Genomic DNA, 13,099 nt, shown 5'->3' on the forward strand with positions numbered 1-13,099 from the left:
AAGGTAAAATTAATGTTGAACCTATTCCATTGAATGATTACATTTCAATGCCCAAAACTATCAAAATTGACTTAATTGATAGTTTAAAGTCAAAGGTTCGCAATTAGGTACTAGGTTCATCTTTCCATAATGCATTTCAAACTAATGTCCAAGGACCCACAAAGCCTTGGGGACCTAAATTCTTCTAAATGATTGCAGGTACTATGTGACGAGAAACACATTGAGCATTGATATATTGATAGTGGTTGCTATCGTCACATGACTAGTCGAAAGGAGAATCTGCGAGACTTTCGCTAGTTAGACAATGCAGGAGTTGTGAAGTTTTGGCAACAATCAAAAATGCAAAGTGAAAGGATATGGAAAGGTGACAAACGGTAAGTTTATTGTAAATAGAGTGGCATATGTCGAAGGCTTACAACATAACTTGATAAGTGTTTCGCAACTTGTTGTGGGCACTGGAAATCAAGTTGTCGTCGATGAAGAAGGAAGTGTCATATCTAACAAAGAAACGAAGGAAGTTCTACTAAAGTAAAAAATAAAAGGAGACATGTTCACATTCGACATGAAGCCTATAGTTGGTGTTCCCTTTGTGTGTCGTCTATCAAAAGCTTCATCAGACCTTAGCTGGTTGTGGCATCGTCGTCTCTCCCATCTGAATTTCAAGAATCTCAACAAGCTGGTTATTCATGATCTTGTTCGTGGCTTACCTATATTAAAATTTGATAACGATTTGTTATGCACAGCTTGTGAACAAGGAAAGCAACATCGTCAAGGTCATCCAATTGTCATCGACTCAAAGATCATCGAACCTTTGGAACTTCTTCACATTGACCTATTGGTAATTGTTGATGATTTTTCAAGGTTTACTTGGGTTTTCTTTCTGCGTCAGAAGTCGGAAACAGCTCAAGTGATGATAGCTTTCATCAAAAACATTGAGTTAAGCTTGAGGAAGAAAGTTAGAAGAATCAAAAAGTGATAATGATACAGAATTCAAGAATCAAATTCGATTCAGTCTTGGCTGGATTAGGGTTTTCGCATAACTCCTCATCTCCTTACACACCGCAACAAAATGGTGTTGTTGAACGGATGAATTGCACTCTATGCGAAGCTGCAAGAACAAAGCTGACACATGCGAACCTGCCTCAATATCTCTGGGCAGAAGTTGTATCGACGATGTGTTTTACACAAAATCGTTCATTCATTCATCGTCATTTTATTATCACCCCTTATGAGATACTTAACAATCGAAAGCCTAATGTTAAATTCTTTCATGTTTTTGGATGCATGTGTTTTGTCATGAATCTCAAAGATAATCTTTCTAAATTTCAATCAAAAGCTGATGAGGGAATTTTATTGGGATACTCGCATAATTTTGTAGCATATCAGGTGTTGGATAAACGAACAAGAAAGATTCAGGAAACATTAAATCTTACTTTTGATGACTTTCATGTCAGACGTGTCGAACAGACTTTCGCACAAAAACCAAATCTTTTTGAAAATAATGATGAGTCAGAAATTTTGAATTCATTTGATAATGACCATGATTTGATTTTTGGTATTCCTGACAGAGCTATAGATGCTGAAATCCATGCTGATGACAACCATGTTCCTGAAGAATCAAAGCATTCAGACGATTCAACGGTTACTAGAGACATTGATGATTCACATTCTACCTCAACATCTCCAGTGAATGTCGAAAGCATACCTTTTTCGCAGGGTGATCAAGTGGAAGGGGAACACTTGAGTTCGTAGTCACATGATCATATTTATGATTCAACTGTTGAGGGGGGGATGATAGAAATACACATCAGTTCGATGGGGATCATGGACAAAACAATGATGATGTCGATGGGGAACATCTCAATTCGAATCCATTAGTCGAGGGGGGGAGCTAAATGGGTCAATTCCTAATGATTTAAATGATCAAACTAATGAATTTCATGATGTTAGTGATCATATTTCATAGAAGTTTTGAAATAAATGAGATATTTGAAGATGCGCCTTTGGATTTTAATCCTGCATATCTACCATTGGATAAATGGACACAAATCCATCCAAAAGAACAAGTTCTTGGTGATCTACATGATGGAGTTATGACGCGTGCACAAATTCAAGCTTAGAATGACGTACTGAATGTTCACCAAGAATATTGTATGTTCAATGTGTTTATTTTAAAACTTAAACCCAAAACAGTAAAGGTTGAATTAGAACACTCAGATTGGGTTGTTGCGATGCAATTTGAACTGCCGGAATTTGAACGTAACAAAGTTTGGAGGTTAATTCCTAAATCAGATGATGTTTCGTTTATTGGGTTGAAATGAATTTTAAAAAATAAGACTGATAAAGAAGGTAAAGTGATTCGTAATAAGGCAAGATTAATTGTTAAAGGTTATTTGCAACAAGAAGGAATAGATTATGAGGAAACCTTTTCCCCTGTTGCAAGACTCGAGGCTGTTAAAATTTTTCTTGCTTATACAACACATAAAGATTTCGACGTATACCAAATGGATGTCAAATGTTCCTTCCTGAATGGTGTATTGGAGGAAACAGTCTATGTCGAACAACCACCTGGTTTCGTCAATGATAAGTATCCTGATTATTGTTATGTTCTTGATAAGGCAGTTTATGGGTTGAAACAAGCACCTCGTGCCTGGTATGCAACCTTAACCAATTTTTTGAAAATTGCTAAATTTAAACAATGATCAGTTGATCCCAGATTATTTCAAAAGAAAGTTGGGAATCACCTGATGCTTGTTCAAATTTATGTCGATGATATAGTTTTTGGTTCAACTGACCCTTTATTATTGAAGGAATTTGAAGAGTTAATGAAAAGTAAGTTCAAAATGAGCATGATGGGAAAAATAAATAATTTTTTGGGTTTACATTTTTATCAATCAAGAAAAATACACGCGCAACTTGCTAGATAGATTTGGAATGACGAATAGCACAAAACTAAAAGTACCGATGGCAGTGGGAACACGCTTGAATCCTTCGTTAGACAAGCCAGCAGTAGATCTCACTACATATCGCAGCATGATAGGTTCGCTTTTATGCTTAACTGCAAGCCGACCTGATATCATGTTTGTTGTGTGTAACTGTGTCAGGTATCAATCAAACCCAAGATAACTCCATCTTACTGATGTGAAGAACATCTTTCTATTTTAAGGGAACAGTGTCATTGGGACTCTGGTATCCTTCGCATACAGGATTCTTTGTTCAAGCTTTTTCATACACAGACTTAGGTGGATGTTATTTGGATCGCAAAAGCACAACAGGTGGATGTCAGTTGTTGAATGGGAAGCTTATAAGCTGGAAATCAAAGAAACAAACATGTGTTTCGATTTCTATAACAGAAGCAGAGTATGTGGCTGCTGCAGCTTGCACTTCTCAAGTAATCTGGATTCAAAGCCAACTTCGTGATTATGCAATCAATATAAAGAAGATCCCTTTATATTGTGAGTCACAAAGCGCTATTCACATTTGCCATAATCCAGTCCAACATTCAAAGACTAAACACATAGCTCTACGCTATCATTTTTATCAAGGATCATGTTGAAGATGGTAACATAGAGGTTCATTTTGTCAAAACGCCGGATCAACTTGAAGACATATTAACAAAACCTTTAGATGAGAAATCATTTTTAAGGATTTTAAATGGTTTAGGAATGATTAAAGCAAGCTCTGTTCCTGGTTCGTCATGAGTGAAAAGATGTCGTTGTGTTTGGAATGTTGCTGAAGCATTCAGAGGTTACTGTTCACCGTTCAGTATTCCCATATATTCGCATTCCCAATTCCTCTGAATCATTCCGACATCACTTCGCATTAAGGGGAGAAAAGTTGTTCAATGTACAATGTTTTTGGGAGTTGTTGCTTCTTATATCAAATGTCACCGGTAACATTGTATTAATTTGTTTTTGTTTTTAGTTTTCCAAAACAAAAATTCCAAAAAGATTTTATTATGTTTTGTCTTTAAATTTCAAAATCAAAAACTCAAAAAGATTGTAACATCCCAAAATCCAAGACCAAAAATTTTGTTTTTAATTTAACAATTCATAAAACAGATTATTGAAAACATCATCGAGTTATCTTATTTCATAAAACCCATAAGTCATATGTATCAAAAGCATGTCATAAGATATAATAATGTCAGAGTACAAATCCCAAGAACATCATAGTATGGAAAATTGTGGTGTGATGCGCTGCAGTTATGCCGACTCCTTTCCCTTCGAAGCAGAAGTACCTGAAACCAAAATTGAAACTGTAAGCACGAAGCTTAGTGGGTTCCCCCATCATACCACATACCATACAATAACATACTGTCAGGCATATCTGGGTGCCCGACCTACCCCTTCGGTCTCTTTCAACCGGTAACCGCCTAGCATATCTGGGTGTTGGCTTACCCCTTCGGTCTCTTTCAACCGGATACTGCCTAGCATATCTGGGTGCTGGCCTATCCCTTCGGTCACTTTCAACCAGATATGAGGACTATTTCACCCCGTACTACTACCACATAATACCCTAACATATATACATATATCATATACTGCCTAACATATCTGGGTGCTGGCCTACCCCTTCGGTCTCTTTCAACCGGATATCCGGGGTCTATTTCACCCCTACCACTACCGCATAATCACATAACACACTAGCACATAAAGCATAACAGATAGTGGCATACCAGACAATTATCACAAAGACAATCATCTCGACTATAATCACCTACTGGTGGGCCGGCATTCGTGCCTTAGACCCACCTCTACTGGAAGGTAACTCACCTCAAATGTCGTGAAGTAGTTGAACTGTCATCGACTCTGGAATCAACTCCACTCAAATCCTACACATAAAATCTCCTTTAATTAACCTTCCATACTCATAAACCCTTAAGAGTCAACTCTGGTCAAAGTCCAAGTCAAAGTCAACGTTCTGGTCAAAGTCAACCTTTTGGCTTGACTCAACTCGCCGAGTTGGTCCATCAACTCGCCGAGTTCCATAAATCATAAATCTCTTACATCGTGATCTAACTCGTCGAGTTCTTGCACGAACTCGTCGAGTTTTTCCTATCAACAGGATCGGGACATTTCATTACAACTCGTCGAGTTCCTCCTTGAACTCGTCGAGTTCTTCAATCTTCAAAACCCAAAAACCATGGCCAACTCGTTGAGTCATCTCCTAGACTCGCCGAGTTTGCTTAATAACAAAAAAGGTTGGATGAACAACTCGTCGAGTTCCCTTTAGTCTAAATCCATTCAGTCACTTCCAATCGTGTTCAATGCTTCCAAACCATAGATCTGGTCCTCCAAGACTAAGTTACCACGTAAAGTTGCTAACTGTACGTCCATGCATGGTGTCATGAAGCTAGAAACACCAAAACTAAGCTATATAAGAGATCTAGGGCATGGAGAAGGGCCAAGGCTTGATAAAGCTGACAACTTTAAGCCTCATAAGCTCATTAGTGCGTAGATCTGAAGTTACAACTTCATGATATACTCAAATCCCGAAAATGACTTCAATATGGCCCAAAAGTGACAACATACTACCCTAAATGAAGATCTAAGTAATAGAAAGCCAAGGTATCGACTTTATACCTCAAATGAGTCAGAAATGCAACTCAAACTTTGGATCTATTGGCTTCCTTTTGAATCCCCAAGCTTTTCTTTCCTTTACAAGCTTCAAAATCACAAAGAATGCACAAAATAGCTCAAAACTCTCCAAAAGTGGATTAGGGCTTCTTGGCTAGGATTTGGGACGATGGAGGATGTAAATGAGGCCAACCTTTGGAGGTTAAGGTGTTTAAATAGGATGCTAAATACTGAAAATTAGGGATTCATTTTGGCAGCCCTAGTCGTCGAGTTGAGGCTCTCGACTTGACGAGTAGACTTTAAGTCTCGCGTCCAAATTCCATTCCTACTCGACGAGTTTGGGGCCTCCAACTCGTCGAGTTCCCGTACAAAAATGAATAAATTGATTTGAAATACATACCAGGAATCAGGCGTTACAAAGATTTTCTTCATTTTTGTCTTTCAATTGAAAAAACAAAACTCCAAAAAGATTTTCTTGTTTTTAATTTCATATTGTGTTTAACCGTTTGTGGATCATTGTAACAACATGCTTTGGTGGCGAATGCTCAACGATCACATTCAAAAGGGGGACAAGTATGATTTCGCACTAATGTCCTAGTTAGAAGTCTCTGGAAGCATGATGATGTATATTGACCATAAGCCTCAAAGACTTTATGTGTTCAAAGCCTTAATGGATCTCTAACTACGAGTGTTCCTTCCCAATCATGATATATTCGCATTAGTCAAAGAGCTACCTTTCTCTTCTCATTCTGAGTTAAGAGATTTTTGTAATGTCCATATCTTTCGCAGAGGTACAATGAGTTTCTTTAACCAATCTTTTTCACCAACATTTTCTTCACGATCACGCATATCACTGCATATCCTCGACATATCTGGTAGAAACCAATCAGAACGTAGATATTGCACCAATCTGTGTTTATGATCCTGATTCATTTTTCCGTGATGATGGTGAAACCCAACAATCATAAGTTCATAACTTCGAAGGCATTGACGGTGAACATCTTGTTCAAGATTATAACGAAACATTTGTTTCAGTACCATTTTTCGATATTCAAAATGATATTCCTTTCGTCATGCGTGATCTTGACAAAATGCTCTATAACCAATACATTTTTGCCCAACAAGATCCATCCCTTATAATATTTTTGAATATGGTTTCTGTCTGAATATCTTATTGAACTCTTGTCACTTCGCACATTATCCAACCTTACTTGTTCTTGACTACACTGGTCATCCAAGTAATTTTGTTCAATCTACTCACACTTATGTTAAGTTGTGGTATTGAGCAAAATTGTGCCTACCTGCGAAACCTATAGAATAAGAGGCCATTAGATGCTCATTGATGAGTACTCGATTAGAGTTCAAGGGAAACCAAGCAAGCAATTCGTCATCCCTCTTGATGTCGAATGAAGTGATCTTTTCCTGAGATCCAACTGCTTTCGCATCAAATGTTATTTGATGTCACTAATCACACAATTTTTTTTAATTTGATTCCCACTTATTCTTTGTCACACATTTGTACTAGAATCCTTGAGGTTTTTGGTACTACCAACTTGAAACCTAGATTTCGCAAAGTCTGGTATATGATTTTGCTTTACAATCTCAAAAGAAAATGAGCCTAACCTCAATGCGAAGGCCTGGTGTACTTGATTTACAGTGCAAAACATATGACGGTTCTTATCCTATTGGGAAAAACGAGCAGTTTGGCGGACGTGACGGTTCAATATTTCACGGAATTTTAGGAAATCGTGATCATTACTTTATCTGACGTGGCGACTTTTATGGTAACCGATCCTATAACCAAGGCAACACGTGGCAGAATCTGATTGGTTACCGATTCAAATCCAAATTAACCATGGACTATTAAAGGAAATTGGTGGTGTCATTTAAAGACTTTATGCTCTATTCTGAAATTTTCCCTAAATTTCTCTCAAGATAATCGTCTTCAAACAACTTTTGCAAACCTAATAATGGCGGCTCCTGGTGCTAATGTTGATCCTTCTAACAATACCAACGAAGAAGAGAATTCTCAACCCTTGATGAAGATTCAAAGTTCTAATATTCGTTTACTGTCAGATGTTACTCACTATCTAAAACAGTTGCAGATGCTGATTGTAGCCCGAAATCACTTTGTTCTCTCAACTGTCTTATCATCGTCATTTGCGTTCCAATGAAGTGGTTATCTCTTGCTGGATCAATGGCTGTTTTCAATAAGACGACTAAGGTGGTTACCTTTCAACCGACAAACGACAAATTGCAAAAGCTTACCAAGCGACAGTTTGCTCAGATCATGAAGTTACCATACACAGGTCCTTTCTATGAAGTTACGAATGAATAGGTTGTTTTTATGTTTAATGAGATGGGTCATCAACCTCCTTGTTAGAAATTATAATATAAGATCTAATCACCACGAATAACGCTCGGATACAGTTACTGTGTGACAGATATTTATATTAATTAGATATAAAATGCGGAATATAAACAATAATAGTTGCGGAAATAAATATGGGATTATTAGTCACCACTAGAAAGCAGTAAATGACTGAAAGCTATAAATAAAGTAAATAACTGTATTTAAATAACGTTAAGCTGTAAATAATATAAATGACTGTATATAAATGTTAGAAGTTAAATAATATGTATAAATATATATAACGGGTTTAGAACTGGATGGATGAAGCGACTGGTCTTTCAAATAAGTTCGCCAATAAATTGACTGAACAGGCTTAGGGTTGGACTGGTAACCTAAAAGACTTTGTCACTATTTGTTCAATAGTTCAATCCGGAATATGATAAGTAACACAAAATTCTTTTTGTTTCAAATTTTATGTAAAACAATTTGTTTACATAAGGGTTTGAAGGTTTTCTTAATTTTTGGATATATTTCTCTGGATACCCGATTTTCTCTGGCGTCTCTCTGGAGTTTCCCTTGGTCAAAATTGACCACGAAACTTCCTAGATGTAGGTAAGGTTCTGAATAATTTGTGGTAAAAATCTCTCCAGGGTTTGTTGGATGTATTGTACCCAGTTAGCTTTGTTTCTGACTTGAAGATTCTGATCTGGTGAACCGAAATCTATCTGGATACCCAATTTTGTATATCGTCTCTCTGGGGTTTCCCTTGGTCAAAATCGTCCAGAAAACTTCCTAGATGTAGGTAAGGTTCTGAATAATTTGTGGTAAAAATCTCTCCAGGGTTTTTTGGATGTATTGTACCCAGTTACGTTTGTTTTAGACTTGAAGATTCTGATGTGGTCAACAGAAATCTATCTGGATACCCGATTTTGTATATCGTCTCTCTGGGGTTTCCCTTGGTCAAAATCGTCCAGAAAACTTCCTAGATGTAGGTAAGGTTCTGAATAATTTGTGGCAAAAATCTCTCCCTTATTATCTTGTTGAGTTGTGCTTGGTGATTTTTTTCTTAACTTCGAAATTCTGATGTCGAAAAAAAACAGCAAGGTGGAGATTTTGTGGTGGTTTAAAGGATGTTTGGAGGAGGTTTAAGGTGGGTATTTGGAGGATGTTTGGAGGGTATTTGTAGGATGTTTGGAGGGTATTTGTAGGTTGTTTGGAGTTGTTCTTGGTGTTCTTGGTGTTCTTAGTGTTCTTGATGTTCTTGGTGTTCTTGGTGTTCTTGGTGTTCTTGATGTTCTTGGTGTTCTTGCTTCAAGGATGAAGATGAAGATGATGTTGAAGAACTTCTTGAAGATGTAGGAGATGTTCTTGGTTGAGAGGTTTTGGAGTATGGAGAGGTTTTTCAAAGTTTATAAGAGGTTATGAATGAAAGAGCACACAACTCTCTTATATACTAACTTACATATACATACACTTTCCATACATACATACAAGTATACATACACACACATAAATATCTAAGATGTATGGATTATTGGCTGTCAAATAAAGAGGTGGAGTAGTAGAAGTCAATTTGGCTTTTGCTTCTTTGATTTGCAAGAGAAGTATTTGGTATAAATACTAGGTATTTGGTATAAATACTTGTATTTTGGAGATGTATCTTTTCTTCACTAGGTATTTGCAAATGAAATACAAATAAATTAATATACATAAATTCAATTAAGATTAATTGAATTTACATAATTAATCCAAATTGTTTTGAAGTTTGACACTTTTAGCCCTTGATTGGTTTTTGTCTTCAAACGTGGTTGACTTTCCGTCTTTGCGTATTTCGCCTTTGCGTATTTTTGTTTAATTACGAATCCATGAAACCTGAAATAGCTGATAATATTTGTCAGATTAAATAAATACAGTTCATCTTATTTCAGTGATGGTCACATACAAAAACATTTTTCAACAATTTCCCCCTATGTGATCATTGCTGGAATAAGGACATGTATGTTTTTAAAAGACCGATTATCAATTAACAATTTATCTTTAAGATTTTGGATAAAAGTTTTGTCAATCGATAAGATATATATAAAACCATAGTGATCGATTTGAAAGTTTATGACTTGGTTTGACATATCTTATGTAAAAGATTTTTAGAAATTTGATTCCGAATCAAAGTCTCGGGTTCGGTTATCAAAGAGTAGCCATATATGTATCTAAAGAAATTTCCTTAGATTTTATAGCATTATTAACGACGACAAGTGGTCTAACAGGTCGATTCAGATGAACGCTCATAGGTATAGCTCACACTTCACTTGGGTGTTTGGTTGTTCTGGCAGCAGAACAAGTTAATGATCACTAAAAATGAGTGATATCTCTCTCTGACGACTCACACTCATATTGGAGGTGTTCAGCTATGCTTTTCCTGAAAGGTCACTTAGTCTCATTATTAGATAATCAATCACGTAAGACTGGTTTCGGCATTACTCAGCGGGTTTCTTCATTCATGCCATTAAAGTTCACTCTCTCTCCGTCGGGAAATACATGTAGAGGGGTTTAGCAATTTTCATAGTGCAGTTTGCAACTAAGATTCTTCAGTGATGAAGGCTACAGTATCCCGGGAAATCCATTGTTGTTGCAGCTTCTTCTTTGATAGTATCCTGTTTGTTGATCAATATCGATTTATTGTAAAAAGATATTTTGTTTTAGCATTGAGAATTTGCTACATTTGAGACCTTTTTAAGAGTATTTGACTTGAGTGATTGAGATATCTTCTTTTGTGAAAAATGGTTAAAACAAATCGCGGGATTTTATGATTTTTGTTTTGAAATAACCATTTGGTTGAAAGTTTGTTTGAAAATACCAAATATAGAATAATTTTTTTTGTTTTGTTTGGTATATCTTTATTGAATCCATTTGTTTTCTTGTTGATTTGTCTTTGAGGATTAGATGTTGATAGATATTTGTTTCTCCTTTGGTTTTCTTGTAAAGATATGTTGTTGTTTGCTTGATGGATCATGGGATCGCAAGTCTTCATTTTTGGTTGGCTTTTATCTAGGTAGGGATAGGTGGCATAAAAGACAGTTTGTCTAGTATGTAAGAAATGAATGTATCGTCCCTGGTCATTTTGATATCTAAGCAAAAATGAGACCGTGACAAGGTATAATTGGGTATACCTTATAAGCAATAGTGACACACCTAAGCTCACAAGAAATGATTTCCACAATGATTTAGATCGACGAGGCACAAATTCTCACATGGGTTTTTGTTTTCATCTGAACCTCCTAACCTTATGTCCCTTGATTGTTTAAAATCGTCAATAATGAAATAAAATCGAAGGAAATAAAGTTATATACATTATGAAAAGTAGGATATTTGAACCTTCACTCCAATTGAGAATCAATATGACTTAAAATCTTCATCGAGCATAAGCATCTGAAAATTAAGTCAAGAGAAGATTAATCACAAGGTTCTATAAAAGCTTATTATGGCAAGTCTTTTATTAATTTTTTTGAAGATTTGTTTTTCTGAATGTTTTTGGAAATATTGGTTATTTGAATGTTTTTGGTAATTTTTAAAAGGAAAGCAATTTTCAATTGTTTTTGAATTTTCCTTTTGAATGAAAGTAAACACACTTTTGTACAAACAAAAAGTAAAAGTTTAAGGATAGATGTTATCTGGATTTAACATTCCTAGACGGCCTAGGAAGTATTGAAACTTTGTTTCATCGAGAGCCTTAGTGAAGACATCGGCAATTTGATCTTCGGTGTTGATGAAGTGCAATTCGATATGACCCTTTTGAATGTTGTCTTTGATGAAATGATATCGAATATCGATGTGCTTTGTCATGGAATGGTGAACGGGATTGTGAGAAATGGCAATTGCACTGGTTGAGTCACAAAATATGGGAATTTGTGAAATTTTGAAGCCATAGTCTCGCAGTTGAGTTTGCATCCATATGACTTGCGAACAACAGCTGGCGGCAGCGACGTATTCAGCTTCTGCTGTTGATGTGGATACACAAGTCTGTTTCTTTGAAGTCCAACTCACTAGTCTACCTCCTAGGAATTGACAGCTACCAGATGTACTCTTTCTATCTAACTTGCATCCTCCATAGTCTGAGTCGGTGAAAGCGTTCAGCTGAAAATCGGATTTAGCTGGATACCAAAGGCCAAGTTTGGGAGTGCCTTTTAGGTATTTGAAGATGCGTTTCACAGCAACTACATGGGATTCCATAGGATTTGCTTGGTATCTGGCACAGACACATGTAGAAAACATGATGTCAGGTCTGCTGGCAGTGAGGTATAAGAGTGATCCGATCATTCCACGATATCTTTTCTGATCAACAGGTTTGCCATTTAAGTCTGCATCGATTTTGTATCCAAAAGCCATTGGGGTTTTTGCGGTATTGGATTTGTCCATTGAAAAGCGAGTGAGTAGGTTTTTGACATAATTCTCTTGGTTGATGAAAATGCCATCAGTTGACTGTTTGATTTGAAGTCCGAGAAAAGTAGTCATCTCCCCAATCATGCTCATTTCAAATTTGCTCTTCATTAGATCTGCAAACTTAATACTCAAAGATTCATTAGTAGAACCGAAAATAATGTCATCAACATATATTTGTACGATTAAAAGATGTTTATTATAGATTTTACGAAAGAGGGTTTGATCGATTGAACCTCTTTTAAAACCTGATTCTTCGAGAAAGGTTGTCAATGTGGCATACCAGGCTCGGGGTGCTTGTTTCAAGCCATAGACAGCTTTCTGCAATTTGAAGCTGTGATCAGGAAATTTGGGATCTTCGAAACCTGGTGGTTGTTGGATGTATACATCGCGATCTAACTCTCCATGTAGGAATGCACATTTAACATCCATTTGGAATACTTTGAAGTTCTTATGTGCAGCATATGCAAGAAAGATGCGAATTGCTTCAATTCTGGCAACTGGAGCATATGTTTCATCGTAGTCGATTCCTTCTTGTTGTGAATATCCTTTGACTACGAGACGTGCCTTGTTTCGACAAACGATTCCTTGATCGTCAGTTTTGTTTCTGAACACCCATCTTGAACCTATAACAGAAACATCGGGTGGGGTAGGGACAAGATTCCATACGTTATTTCTTTCAAATTCTTCTAGCTCTTCTTGCATAGCTTTTACCCAGTCTGGATCTTTGAGA

General features: G+C 36.5%; 1 protein-coding gene across 1 annotated transcript; it reads left to right on the forward strand.

Moving 5' to 3' along the window:
- Positions 1 to 978: 978 nt before the first annotated feature.
- On the forward strand, positions 979 to 2,321 carry LOC145139683 (uncharacterized). The gene is made up of 3 exons (XM_079073420.1): positions 979 to 1,717; positions 1,951 to 2,100; positions 2,194 to 2,321. The coding sequence occupies exons 1-3, from the start codon at positions 979 to 981 to the stop codon at positions 2,319 to 2,321; spliced, it is 1,017 nt and encodes a 338-aa protein (XP_078929546.1).
- Positions 2,322 to 13,099: the final 10,778 nt, after the last annotated feature.

This window comes from Lactuca virosa, chromosome 9 (assembly GCF_052849685.1).
Source record: "Lactuca virosa cultivar CGN04683 chromosome 9, Lactuca_virosa_CGN04683_v6, whole genome shotgun sequence".
Lineage (NCBI taxonomy): Eukaryota > Viridiplantae > Streptophyta > Magnoliopsida > Asterales > Asteraceae > Lactuca > Lactuca virosa.